This window comes from Maniola jurtina, chromosome 13 (assembly GCF_905333055.1).
Source record: "Maniola jurtina chromosome 13, ilManJurt1.1, whole genome shotgun sequence".
Lineage (NCBI taxonomy): Eukaryota > Metazoa > Arthropoda > Insecta > Lepidoptera > Nymphalidae > Maniola > Maniola jurtina.
This window is the reverse complement of record NC_060041.1, coordinates 10,542,138-10,557,442: the sequence shown is the minus strand read 5'-3', so window position 1 is coordinate 10,557,442 and position 15,305 is coordinate 10,542,138. Positions and strand designations below refer to the sequence as shown.

The window sequence follows — 15,305 nt, the reverse complement described above, 5'->3', positions numbered from 1 at the left end:
GAGTGTCTGTCTGTAATTTCCAAATAACTACCTCATATTAAGCTCATAGGGTTATTTGAACGATAACATAACTGAATCACACGTTTTTAAAATTTTTGTCTGTCTGTCTGTCTGTCTGTCTGTTTGAAAAGGCTAATCTTCGGAACGGCTGAACCGATTTTCAAGGGATTTTCACAGACAAGTAGAGGATTGATCAGGGAGTAACATAGGCTACTTTTTTAACCGACTTTCAAAAAGGGAGTTGTGTTTTTCTACCTATGTACACCGAAATCTCCGAGATTTCTGAAGCGATTTGCGTCATTTCTTTTTTAGTCGATAGAGGAACTTTTGGACATTGTTTCATAAAAAAATTGGGATTCCAACTCCTCAATTCTGATGCTGCAGGGGATCTGACCAATCCACGCGGGCGAAGCTGCGGGCATCAGCTAGTTTATTAATAAATAAACCATGAAGTATGTAAATTTTAGGAAAAGAATGGGACCCCAAGGTGCTAGACCCCATGGTAACCTTCCACTGGAAAGCGCTGCGCTGAAAAGACCACCCACTCGGTGGAGAGACGACATCAAATGAGTCGCAGGGAGCCGCTGGATTCAGGCGGCGCAAGATCGGTGGCGGTGGAAGTCCTTACAAGAGACCTATGCCCAGCTATGGACGTCTATCGGTTGATACCACCAACTCTTTTCATGTTCAAAACCGGTTGTAAAGCTATCTGAATAAAAAATTTTTTTATTCTATTCCATTCTAAGTATACCGATACCATAGCGCATAAATTAAAAGTCGAATAATAGCGAGTTATGGTTTTCATCAGTAAAAAATTCGCACGTAGATAAACCTAAACTGGTAATTAAGCCGTTTTTGTCCATCGTCCGACGTATTAGGACAGGATTGCACAGTCTATGAATAAAACATCTACCTAGTTAAGTAGGTATCTATTCTTTTTTGTGACCAAATATTTTAACTCTTATGACCGACGCACGCATACCTATAGGTCTGTAACTGGCCGAGTTTCTGGCTGGTTCTTCTCGGTAGGAACGGCATTCCGAACCAGTGGTAAATTATTTGACGATTCAAAAGCACTTGTAAAAGTTTATTTGAATAAAAATCTATTCTATTCTATTCTATTCTAACAGATTAGTGAAGTGGAGTGGAGTCTAAAACAAGAACCCGGCTTTTTAAACCTCAATATAAGTACAGTTGTAAATTAAAAGATTCAATTAAGAAATAAATCATTTCATTTCATTTAAGTCCCCCACCGCGCTTAGTTCGCGTTCGTTCAGGCTATTCTCAAAAACTAAGAACTGTACGGTTTCATACGGCTTTCACCAATAGAACGAGGGATTATCTTTCCTAAGAATATTATAAGTAGGCTATAGTTTATGAACATTTTGCGAAAATAAACTACCAATAGATGATAGTTTTATTACGAATTAATTTCAAAAAATCGTCCCATCTGCACCTGATAGCTTCCGTTACTTGCGTGCTGCGCAAATGTTAAACACCAAACATTGAAAATTATTGTAGTGAAATTATTGTAGAATATGTAGTTCCCCTCAAACTACCCGTGCGAAGCCGGGGCGAGTCTCTAGTGCCAAATAAAGCTTACTTTGAATAAATTGTTATCCAGAAAGACACGTGCCTCGGCTCTGGCCGTGTGCGTTGCGCTTTAAAGAACAAAATAAAATCAAAGCGTTTTATACTTAAATTTAATTAACGAATGTTTTGCTCCAACATGAACCCTAATTAGGCAATTATTGTAGCAATGTGTAAAAACATTTCAAGGTAAAATTGCATGCCCCCACTCTAAGTATGCCTTAGGTATATTAAAAGTTACTAGTCACTTGGTTTATGCGCATTACTAAGGCTTGAAACACACAATGCGCGACGCGTTTGCACCAGTGCGTGGCAAGATAGGACGTCACATGGACTACGCGCGTACGTGTCTACGATTTATGTATCGAAAAACCATTGTAATACATTATGTTTTAGAAAGGACTGCAAAACTATAGACCAGGTGAACTCCTTTAGAGTGATCTTTTAATAACAACGACAAGGAGCCGCTTTGGATGTTATTTCGTCTCGCGTTTTCTTTGTTTCAACCTTTATCTGAAGTCGCAAGTATCAGCTGTTGGTTTTGTAACAAGGGGCTTGAAAAAGGCTAGCTATTAGGCATTGAGAAAGATCGGCGCATTACATAATATGCAATCGTACGCCCGGTCTGTGAATTAACACACTTAATGCCATCGTACAAGGCAATTTCGTCCTTAAAGCCTTCGGCATATCAATCATTTTATCTTAAATTATTACTTTTAGCAATGTTATAAGAAAAGTAAACAGAGTTTGTAAACCTTTCGCGTTATATTTGTACATCGTGTGTACAAATAAAATTGATGCGTCGACTAGAGGTTGCAAATTAAAATTTATATTTACATAGGTAAATCATATCTTTTGTTTAGATTTGATTATTTACTTGGTCCTACCTGATTCAATGTTGTTAGGAAACAAACTACATGGTAGTTATTATTTAAGTTCTCTGAAACACTGCTTTTTACGTAACTTTGAATTAGTCGCATGGTTTATTTTGGCCTCAGAATTCGAGTCTGTTCAGGTACGGTCGGCCTCAGAATTCGATTAGCAATTCCGCGAAACTATTGCATCAAAAACCTGTCGCAATTATGACCTTTTTTAACCCCCGACCCAAAAAGAGGGGTGTTATAAGTTTGACCTGTATGTCTGTGTATCTGTCTGTGGCATCGTAGCTTCTAAACTATTGAACCGATTTTAATTTAGTTTTTTTTGTTTGAAAGGTGGCTTGATCGAGAGTGTTCTTAGCTATAATCCAATAAAATCGGTTCAGCCGTTTAAATGTTATCAGCTCTTTTCTAGTTACTGTAACTTTCACTTGTCTGGGGTGTTATAAATTTTTAATTTACACTTGTCTATAAACACGCCACACACACCTAACGCATGTGCATAACCGTGCCACTCGAATGTGATCATTAGGAATTAGGATGCTAAACGACTTACGGCTTTTGACTATACATACCTACCTACCTAATCATTAGATTTATGGGTGAATATCACCCATCACGTACTATAGGCCGAACCATAAATGATAGGTATAGGCAATGGGAACTAGAGTGAGGGAACTCTCGGTTTGATCCCATCGACGCGACGATATCTATACATATAATAAAATTGTAGAAAAGTGGTGTCTGTACAATGGAAATATATAAAAAAAAGTAGCAGGGGTTGTTATTATATCGATGCCGAACCCGAAATTGTAATTAATTTTTTTTTGTCTGTTTGTCTGTGTGTTTGTGCACGCTATTATCAGAAACGGCTTATTCGATTTAGATACGGTTTTCACTAATATATTGTAGTAAGCTTCACTTAATATTTAGGGTTTATTTCATGTCAATCGGCTCATAAATACGGTTATGTAAATTTAAAGAATCACGGCGAACATTTTTAACGTACATGCTGCCCGAAAAGTCACTATTCCACGCGAACGAAGTCGCGGGCACAGCAAGTGTCAAATAATATTAGGCTATGGTTACGTAAACAGGGCTAAAATATCACACAAGTTATATGCAGATATAGCTTAGTTGTCAATATTTTTCGAAAATTGGTACCAAGGGTTACGTACCTCTAGTAGATAATCCAAGATTAAAAAATGTGAAATTTTACACCTTATTACTACTGCATTGCGTGCATTTTTAGCTTGAACAAGTAAAGTTCAATGCACTAGGTTCAAATAAGTCCTCGATCACGTATATAAGTATGCAGATGTTATACGGTATACATGGGTATGTTGAAGAAACTTAATATGGGGTGACCATCATTAAATTAGATAACTACTTATGAAGTTAATAATCAGGAAAAGTTTGAAAGTCAGGGTTCCTATCCGAAGGTTGCCAGCGGGGTCCTGTTACTAAGCCTACGCTGTACGTCTGTCTGTCTGTCAGTGGACTGTATCTCATGAGCCGAAACATCGTGAGGAAATCTGCTTGTCAAAGAGTTAATGTTTCGGAAAGGTGTGTGAAGTCTGTGAAGTCTATCAATCTGCACTTGGCCAGCATTCTAAGAGGAGACCTGTAGCTCGGATTCAGTAAAATCTGCATCAACCATTATTACAATCGCATTTGTTGTTATTGGCTAAAATGCTATTTTGTTGCAACAATGCATTGTAGCCAATTGTAAGCGCGGGTCAATCAATCGGAGGCGATTGCGATTGTGACATTGTAGCTGTCATTCTACCGCAATCGAGCTGTAAGTAGTGCTCAGTAGTGGGCTGGCGATAAATTGATGCTTGATCACGATGATGATGTTCAATATTAATAAGTATTTTTAACCCCCGACCCAAAAAGAGGGGTGTTATAAGTTTGACGTGTGTATCTGTGGCATCGTAGCTCCTAAACTAATGAACCGATTTTAATTTAGTTTTTTTTTTGTTTGAAATGTGGCTTGATCGAGAGTGTTCTTAGCTATAATCCAAGAAAATCGGTTCAGCCGTTTGAAAGTTATCAGCTCTTTTCTAGTTACTGTAACCTTAACTTGTCGGGGGTGTTATAAATTTTTAATTTACACTTGTAAGTTTTATCATGGTGCCCCTAGCAACAGCTCGCTACCTGTGACTGAATAAGCAGTATGAATTAACAATCGAGTCGGAACGTGGATCTTATAACAAAATCCTCTTGAGTGCTATTTACAGTGGAACTTGTGAAGCGTGAAACGGCATTAGTGTTTCGCACGTATGGTGAGGATTCTCAATAGACTTCGTACAGTTTATCAAATTCATACAGAAAGTTCATTAAGAAACTTCTGCTTAAATGAGAACTACCTAGTTTCTCTTGATAACGTTTTGCCTTCACCGTTAGCTTCGTTATAAAAAAACTTATATAAACAATAAAAAATTAGTTAGCGTGCAGCCTATCAAAATTAAAGCCTAGATGATTAGAAAGTAACAAGATGAAAACCGAAGTTTTTATACTTAAATATCTCGATGGAATCTCTCAAGTCAACACTTTGATGTCCTAAGAAAACATTTAACGTTTAGGGCTCCAGAGATCTCCCTGGTGCAGTGACACAGTGAATGCTGTTGTGTGAAAGGTCCCAGCGTTCAATTCTCGCTCTCTAATCTGGCTTTCGAATGTAGCTAGATATCTCTAATGGCAATGTAGTGCCTTCAAAAGATTAAGATTACGACGCGACACCGCAGCCTTGTCATAGCAGAAAAACTGCTTTCCTGCCTGCACTGAAACTGCAAGAAAGCTGCTTTTTTCGCTGGGGAAAATACTGTAAAGCTGCTCTAGGAGGTGTACCTATTGAATTATCCACTGACTTTTTTTATCCCGTTACAAGTTAGCCTTTTGATCTAACCTGGTGGTAAGTAATGATACAGTCTAAAATGGAATTATCTTGTAAGGGATATATGGCGGATTATATTGTAAGGGATATATGGGACTTTTATTAAACCCACGTATCTACCCATACCCTTTATCGATATCACACGGCATTTTACCAGACTGCTAAATCGGTTGGCGGAAGGGTGGTAACGACTATCTAGCCACGGCCGAAGCTCCCACCAGAGAAATGGAATGGACTATGGAATATAACTAAAAAGAGAGCCGAGATGTATGACGGTTATATAAGAGACGAGGCAGAGGCGATCTAGGCGCCCTAGACGCGCCATTGCACAACGCCACAGTTAGGTTCCGGTCCGTATCGGTTCCGTACAGTGCACACGGATGCGCGTTATTACTACCACTCAGAAAAATAATATTATTGTCTTTGCAGTTGCATGTTACTACAGTTGCGATATTGGGATTCGCCATATTACATACTAGCTGATTGCCCGCGACTTCGTTCGCGTGGATATTGTTTTTTTTTAAATCCTGTGAGAACTCATTGATTTTCCGGGATAAAAAGTAGGCTATGTGTTAATTCAGGGTATAATCTATCTCCATTCCAAATTTCAGCCAAATCGATCTTAGTAGTTTTTGCGTGAAAGAGTAACACACACAAACTTATTAACTTTGGGTTGCGCAAATATGACCATGTATCTCATTTTCGGTCTCGTCTCAAGTGGTTACCCATCTGACTTCGCCGGAACTTACATATCCTTTCTATTCTGTACTGTGTATTGTTTCACCCTTCTTCTCCTCCTTACTTGAAGGAGAAATTCGAATTTGCAGCGCGTCCGGGACAAGTTCTGCGCACCTCTAGGAAGCTTATTTTAAGGACGCCTTCACATTCGTCTTCCTTTTTCAATAAATCTTTCACAGTTCAATCTATTAAATTGTGGAATGCCTTGCCTCTTGTAATCAGGGAGGCTAAGTCAATCAATATATTTAAGAGGCTGGTGAAAGATTACTATTTGTCACTATCACTTTAGCATTATCGGATTTATTTATTGGAACATATTCTATTAGTTTTAATAATAGTATGAGGATTTATTATTTATCTATATATCATATTTATTTATTATTATTTTTTAGGTCTATATTATGTATTTTATTATTTATAGTAGTAGATTATTTAAATTTTAACATGTTTTTATGTATTTATTTATTTATTTATATATTTATGTATTTATTTATCCTAATATTATATATAAATGTATACTTGCACCACCTACCTCTAATATCTATAGCTATATCCTTTGGACCATTTTGGTTGCCTGGAAGAGATCGCTAGGTAGCGATAAGGCCGCCAAATTGTACCTATATTTTGTTGAGCTTTTTATGTGTTTTTCTGTACTAATTTTGTGGTGTACAATAAAAGTATATTCATTCATTCATTCATTCAAACTTACGCCTTTTATAATATTAGTGTGAAGTGTGATAGTGTGATAAATTACTAGCTTATGCTCGCGACTTCAGTCCCTAACTTCTCAATCCTGATGCTACAGGCGTAATGTCCATGCAGGATCGCAGATTCTATCGAATTTATGAATTTTCACCAATTATGCTCGCGACTAAGTCTGCGTGGATTAGGTAGGTACACAAATTTCAAACCACTATTTTACCCCCTTAGGCGTTGAGTTTTCAGAAATCTTTTCTTAGCGGATGTCTATGTCATAATAGCTACCTGTATGCCAAATTGCGGCACGTCCCATCCAGTAGTTTGAGCTGTGTGTTGATAGATCAGTCAGTCAGTCAGCTTTTCCTTTCATATACATATACAGTAAAATATATACGACACGATACTCAGGTACTTGGGTAGCGTCTGCTGCAGATAACAATGGGTAAAGCAAGAAAGAGAGTGGTGGAAAGAATTAGTCATAGCTGAGGAAGTGGTGGAATGAGTGGACTTGAATAAAAACAGTCACTATTTTATTACTATAAAAACAAAAACTATTCTGTCTAGTCATGGACAAGAAGTTTAGAAAACTGTATTTTTATTATTGGTACAGGGTAGGCCATCAATAGGCCTTCACATTATGAAGAAGATAAACTATTATACAATCGAGCTTAATAAAACCTGGTCGAAGATGTGACTAAGCTCTGAAACTGATATTAACATTTAACTTTAGACGTGAGAAGCACCCATAAAGTATAACCTAAGCCGCTGGAATCAGAAGATAGGTACCTAGGTACTATTTTCTAGAACTATACTTTCTCGTACCACTAAGTAAAAACTAAAAAAGAAAGATGAAAATTAATCGTGTTTAAATATAGAAAAATTACTAATATTATTTCACAAGAAAATTATACCTACTTTCTTTCATGTTGACGAAAGGGTATTTCCCGCAAGCAATGGGTAAGTACAGTTTTCCTTACGATGTTTTCCTGCTAACTTGAAATTAATTTTAACATCTAGTCTGTGGATTTTTTTAAAACAACTTATAAATGTCTCTGACACCACGTCAGAGGTAGTACTAGTGACAAGAGTTTAAAAAAAACTATTGTGGGGCTATAATATTAAATGATAATATACATGGTCATCAAGCTCCATAATAAATCAAATCAAATCACAAATTTGATTGCCGTAAAGTAAAGAAAAAAATAATGATGTAAATACAGAAACAATTAAGACTAATTATGACATGGTGTAGGTCTAGGTAAGACAGTGGTATTATATTAATGAAACCCACTTCCACAAGAACCCTAATCAGTCATTCCACAGCAGCAAATGGAGTGTGATAATGTACGTTTTCTACCGATTCACGCTAGATGTGTGCCTGCGTGCTATACGCTTTCTACGTAATTGTATTTTTAATGAACAGTGTTGTAGGAAAGTGTCAACTGTCAAAGGTTGTATAACACAATACAAGAGCTCGACCATAATTACACTAAAGTCATACTAAAGACCAGTTGCATGACAGGTAGTTAAAGTTACGTTAAAACTTGGAACACTAATTAACCGACTTCCAAAAAAGGAGGAGGTTCTCAATTCGTCGGGATTTTTTTATTTTTTTTTATTTTTTATGTATGTTCCCCGATTACTCAAAGACCCCTGGACCGATTTGGAAAATTTTTTTTTTGTTTGAAAGGGTATACTGTGCAGGTGGTCCCATATAAATTTGGTGAAGATCTGATGAATATCTTCGGAGATGGAGAACAGAACTCCTCAATGAATAGGAGCAAATTGCTCGCGATCAGTGTAATAGCTTAGTAAACAGTAGGGTTTTAACTGGGCACAGCATATTATAGTACAGTAGGGCCACTAAAAATTGTGAAATAAAAAATTTTCAATAGAAAAATAAAACCGACTTCAAAAACGACAAACACTAAAAAGTAAAAAATAACTTTTGTTTAGCTACACGTGTAATGCACCTAGGTATGAAGTCGGGCGAGCTTCACTCTTGGATTTCTAATTTTGTTTTAATATGCTCGCTCGACTTCATACCTAGGTGCATTACACGTGTAGCTAAACAAAAGTTATTTTTTACTTTTTAGTGTTTGTCGTTTTTGAAGTCGGTTTTATTTTTCTTTTGAAAATTTTTTATTTACAAGGTAACGTGGTGTTTAAAAGTAACATGATTAAAATTGAAAGTATTTTGGCCCAAAGTTAAAAACCCTGACTTTTGCTTTTGTTGGTGGTCAAATTAAATGGTAACCGTATTAACTTTACAATGAATGCTCGCAAATATGCAATTTTTTTTGAACATCCTTTGATGGAGCTGTTTAAAAATAATCCTTTCCGGCCAAGCCAGTACAAGTTTCCACACAATCACACAAAATAAACAAGGTTACAAAGCCACTGGTTATACGTTCAGTCAAAGTGAACATAAAAACTAGACCGCAAATGTGTGTCGATCGCTTTCACTGAACGAGGACATTTGTCTCCACTTTCAATTTTACACGTCTTTATCGAGACTTCTCGTCTTTGGAAAAAAAACATCAACGGAGTTCAGACAGTTAATTGAGCCCTTTATAACTTACTTATCTTTAATAACTAACTGACTATCATCTAAATGATTCCGCATGTTTTTAACCCCCGACCAAAAAAGAGGGGTGTTATAAGTTTGACTTGTGTATCTGTGTATCTGTCTGTGGCATCGTAGCTCCTAAACTAATGAACCGATTTTAATTTAGTTTTTTTTTGTTTGAAAGGTGGCTTGATCGAGTGTTCTTAGCCATAATTCAAGAAAATCGGTTCAGCCGTTTGAAAGTTATCAGCTCTTTTCTAGTTATAACTGTAACCTTCACTTGTTGGGGGTGTTATAAATTTTTAATTTACACTTGTTATGTTTTAGTCCGGGAGGTAGCGTTATAGTTGAGCGAGTCATTTTTTCAAAAGTTTTGTCGTCACATCGATTTTTCCGTCTTACATAATATTCGATGGAACTTTTTCACAAGTTACGTTGAAATATGGCCATCATAGATTTTATCAGAAATAAATGGCGATAGAACAATATTTTTCCGCACAAAAAACACCGAAATAGGCAAAAAATATACGATGTCATAATTTGATATCATAAAAAAACAACTTCTCAAGAACTGTGCGACCTTTAAAATCATATATTATAACATGTTTAATAACCATCAAAAAGTTTTTTTTTAATTTTATAAGGCAAAAAACTTTTACGCATGTAAGTAATATTATAGCTATGAGACTCGTAAAGACGTAATACTTGTGCGGTAAACATATTATTATTATTAATTTTATCTTTAGTCTGGATCTATGCCACGAAGCAGAATCATAAAAAATTGTAGTTCATAGTAGGATAGTAGGATAGTAGGTAACTACCTAGGCACCTAATTGTTTATTATCTTTTAAAGTTGTAATGTTAAAGTCTTGCAGGTATTGCATTTTCAAAATTAAATATTCCCACATTTCAGGGCTGCCAGAAGAAATATTTTCAGTAGAGTTGAGTTGTTCTTTGTGCACGTCTTTCCAGTGTAGGTATATTTTTAACCCCTGACCCAAAAAGAGGGGTGTTATAAGTTTGACGTGTGTATCTGTGTATCTGTCTGTGGCATCGTAGCTCCTAAACTAATGAACCGATTTTAATTTGGTTTTTGTTTGAAAGGTGGCTTGATCGACAGCGTTCTTAGCTATGATCTAAGAAAATCGGTTCAGCCGTTTGAAAGTTATCAGCTCTTTTCTAGTCACTGTAACCTTCACTTGTCGAGGGTGTTATAAATTTTTAATTTACACTTGTAGTTTTAAGTTTTTGATACATGGATAAATAAATAGTTAAAAAACTGCAATTCTTATAGATCTTCTGAATTAGAAGGACGCTCTCAAAAGATGTCATTACTTTGATTTTACTCCAAAGCACAGAAATATGTCGTAAATCAAAAAACACCCTCATAATCATTATGACCTGAGCCGTCTCTTACTGGGCACACTGCCCAGTAAGTACAGTATTATTACTGGGCAGTGATCTACAAACTAATGAATATAATTTAAAGACAGAAAATTACTAGCAATATAGGTAATAAGAACTTTGAAAATAATATAATATATTTAATTTATTGCTGTACTTAAAATACTTAAATAGGTTCACGGAAGTATACGGAAGCCTTTAATTATTCTAACGAGCGTATAACCGCTGCACTTAGAACAATCAAGACAATGATGATGGTGGAAAAACGATACAAAAAACCAGTCATTCAAACCCTACTTAGATTTTAATATTCTAAGTAAGCTGTTATGATAGGAAGTGATTTTTTCAAACACTTTGTAGCGCGATTGATTGACAATAAAAGAGGGCAGCGGGAAGCGACTGGATGAGGAAGGCTGAGGGCAGGTTGTGGTGACGCTCACTAGAGAAGCTGATTGGATGGAACCGAAGCAAGTGGTCTGACCCTTCTAGGTCTTCTTGTTTTTACGGTTCCGCAACCGAGGTGTCCGTCAGTCTGTCAGTCCGTCTATCTGTTTGTCAGTGGGTTGTATCTCAAGAACCACTTCATCCAATACAAAAAATTTGAAAAAAAAAATTAAGTAAAAAATAAAAAAGTACATTTTGTACGATGGTAGGTACGCAAACCTTCGTATGCTAATCCGACTCGCACTTTTTTATCGAGTTCAGACCTCGGATCCTTATAAATAATTTTTTTTTTTGTTACTACCGTCCATGGCCTGCTACAAGTTTTTATTGATGGTACCTACTTACAAAGATGGTAAGCCGTGGTAGCCTAGTGGTTAATACTGGACTAGACTAGTTGGGGGTTCAATCCCGGGCACTCTAACTTTTCGGAGTTATGTGCGTTGTAAGCAATTAAATATATAAATCTTTATTATCTTGAAAAAACAGTGTTTACAAACTTTAGTGCGAGGCCCTGCCTCCTGATGAAGTGAAAACTGTGTTTCAGGAGGCAATGTCACTATCACTTGCTTTAACGGTGAAGGAAAACATCGTAGGAAAGCATGCCGGCGAATTCTCCACAATGTTCTTAAAGTTAGTCTGCCAATCGGCACTTGCCAGCGCGATAGACTATGGCAAAAACCCTTCTCGTTTTGAGGTTGAAATCTATAGAGCGTACCTTGACTTTGCTTAGACTTAAGTTTAAGGTAAAAAGAGGCAGATTTATGCCAGCGGTATAACGCTGTCTTGTTTTAACAGTGTCTTACGTCTGAGCAAAGAAAAAGTGCGCTCTATAGATTTCTCAGCCTGAGAGGAGATTCGTGCTCTGTAATTGACCGGCGATGTGTTGATCATGATGGTCATATGATGACTTACCAACATGGGTATATTGGGCACCACTACGGAGTCATCATCAGGGCCTGCGCTGAGATCTGGCATGAAGGTGTACGTCCTCTTGTAGTGGAACGATAGTGTGCCGTTTTCGTTGTCCGTGATGTTCACTTTCTCCCATTCTTCTCTGGGGATAAGAAAAGAATAAGGTTTAAAACCAGGAAGAAAGACAAGAAAACCAAGGGTACACGGCTGTCTGAAAATCAAAAACCGAACATGCCAAAAATATCGAGGTTAAATTAATTAAAAAAAACATACAATCGAATTGAGAACCTCCTCCTTTTTTTCTTTCTACTTTTCCTTCCACTTCATTTTCTAAGCTTAGCTTATCTTAGCTATGATCAAAGACATGGATTACGGTGGAAAAATGTATGTATGAAAAAAGAACTTTTTTTCATACATTTTTCATACTTTTTGCACTATTAAAATTGTATTGCAATACATATTTTATTACAATTTAAATGAAAAGGAAACAAATCTCGGGAATTTATATGTAGGTTTAGTTGGAAGAGGCTAATAGCCAGTTTCTTTGAATGTGAAGGACGCACAAAAATGTAATTCCTGTTTGACTTGTAGATAAAATGTGTTAATTTTATTATTCATGTCTGTTGCATTTTATATTTATACTAGCTTATGCCCGCGACTTCTTCCGCGTGGACTAGACATTTTTAAACTCTTATTTTAACCTCGAATTGAATTTTCAAAAGTTCTTTCTTAACGTCTCTACGTCATAATAGCCTATCTGCTGTATGCCAAATTTAATCTCGATGCGTGTAGTGGTTTGAACTTTAATTTTTAATTTTCCGGAGCAAAAGTAGCCTATATCTCTGTCTCCGAGATGCAAGTTATCTCTGGTCTGGTCTGTCTGCGAAATGCGAAAGTGTCTGTCTGTCTGTTTGGTACCAAACCGACAGACAGACACTTTCGCATTTATAATATAAGTATGGCTTACGAGTAGGTACGTCTCGTCCACACTAATTGCGCATCGTGTCCAACGTTTCCGACGTTCGTTGTCATCGTTGTAAATGATTCAAAATAGGTATTCAGAATGTTTTTTAAACCGCATGTACAGTTTAACACATAACATCATTTTTTATTAGTGTGGACATAGTTTACTCATATTTTTCAAAGACATTTAATATATACTTTTATATGATATTTACATAAGTATCGTTGCACCAAGATGTCAAGGTTTTTGTAGAGAAAAAGAAAAATAATATATGTCCTTTTGCGTATTATTGTAACAGATAAGATGGTTGGGTGACATGCGATCTTGCGTGACAAACGTGCAATAAGTACGGATAAAAAATAATAACAATAATAATATGTTTGTTGTATCCTATTACCTAACTAAATCAAGAAAATACCCTAGAACCTAGAACGAACCATGTTACATGCATTTAGTTGCAAATGTAATATCTCGATAGACCTCTTATTCAAATAATTCTCTCGTTTGGATGTTATTTAGTGAGAGTTCACGATGAAAGCGTGGACGGGCGTCGTCGGCCGCCGTTTTCATCTATCCATCCATCAGCCTTAAAGGCGTCCACTGCAGGACATACTTAGACATTTTGGAGAGCACGCTACCACTTACAGTCTTAGACAGTCTAAAAAGCACCGGGCAAAGCGCGTTGGTTAAGGCTGTTGTACGCCGGAGCAATAATTTGCGGCAATATGGTATGCTACTAAGTGAAACATTCATTTTGCAGCTTTAAGCAGTATGCAGCAGTCTATATTTTTATGCCGAGGCAACATCTTGCTGTAGAATTGGAACATTATGGTACCTGTCTATAGGAACCACGCGGTCCTGTCACCTGCGGTATTCTGCAATGTCGCGCTACGTTGCTCTAGCGTAAATGAAGCTTTACGCGTATCTCCAAGAAGTTTTCTGCGCTTTGTCTACCCTTTGATCAAAAATAGATTGGAATGGAAGCCTTTTCCACAAATTGTATGTGCATTGTGCAATTAAAATCAATCAACATTTCCTTTCCTGATAAAATCTGCTAATTCCATATAAGCATAACGATTCAAGCTAATTCCGTGAATCTTACCGAGGTCTTTCCGCGGTTGTCTGGCCGGTAAACAATGACCATTATTTATGTTTAACAAGAATTCGTCATGTACCTACGCACGTTAGTAGCTTGCTAATTGATAAACCGGTCGGATTTGCAATTAGTTTAGAAAATATCAAGCCCGTAAAAGCCTTAACATGGCATCGCACCAGAATGTTAAATTGGCGACACGGTTTTGTCGGTAGTGGTAATTAACAGTGGGCAAAGCCTACCAGTACAACGATTACATAAAATGTAGGTACAGGTACCTACTTGTATGTGGTATTCGCACAGCTATACCAAAAATGCTGTTAAATTCACCTTTAACTCGTAGGTTTCCGTTGCAATTTGCATACATATTTCGACGTTTTTATGTTCATTTTATCTTTAGTGTGTCAACGCAACGTTGAACACGTCGATTGTCGACCAGATTTTGTAAATTCCGTTTCGGGGACAGATTTTCCATTTTATAGTATCTACGGCTGATGATTTATAATGGAAATCTTGTAGCTAGTGTCTCTCTCTCTCCGTCATATTTCAATGCTAAAGGAGGACATCCTTTTCCATTTGGCAGGGGTTTTCTTGGCATAATAAAACGGTGGATTCCCAGGTTCTTCCGCATATTGTTCCAAATATTAGTGCCTTCCAGATACCAGTGTCCTATCCTGGTCAAAGACTTCAGTTAAGAACAGTAGTGACGAACAGAAGTAAGGCATGTAATTCGTCCGACGGGCTTGGAGTCCAGAAACTCGTCCGTGTCGGTAGACGTCAACCAACGGTGGACATGGTTGTTTACACCCACGACTCGCCCCTGAGAGGTAGAGAAAAAAGTACTCACGAATAGACGTAAGGTCCTAATTCGTCCAACACTGGCTTGGAGCCGTTGTTCAGGAACTCGTCCGCGTTCGTCACGTTGTAGACGTAGACGTGGACGAACGGCCGCACGGGTGGTCGCGCCCACCACTCGAATGTCATCGAGCCCGGGCGGAGTACCAGCTCCTGGGGAAGATAAGCAAGTAAAAATTATATTCATGGAACTCATTTTATCTCAAAGAATAATGGGTAAAAGTTCTTGAGATTAATCATCACCTACCCACCGCCATCCA

General features: G+C 37.2%; 1 protein-coding gene across 3 annotated transcripts in view; it reads right to left on the bottom strand.

Moving 5' to 3' along the window:
* LOC123870747 (scavenger receptor class B member 1) overlaps nt 1-15,305 on the bottom strand; it is a 117,154-nt gene that overhangs the window by 9,676 nt on the left and 92,173 nt on the right. For all 3 annotated transcript variants that reach the window (XM_045914148.1, XM_045914151.1, XM_045914149.1), the window contains 2 exons: nt 15,038-15,198; nt 12,134-12,275 (listed from right to left, as the gene is read on the bottom strand). In XM_045914148.1, coding sequence (XP_045770104.1) covers nt 12,134-12,275; nt 15,038-15,198 — 303 coding nt within the window. The remainder of the gene's footprint in view (nt 1-12,133; nt 12,276-15,037; nt 15,199-15,305) is intronic.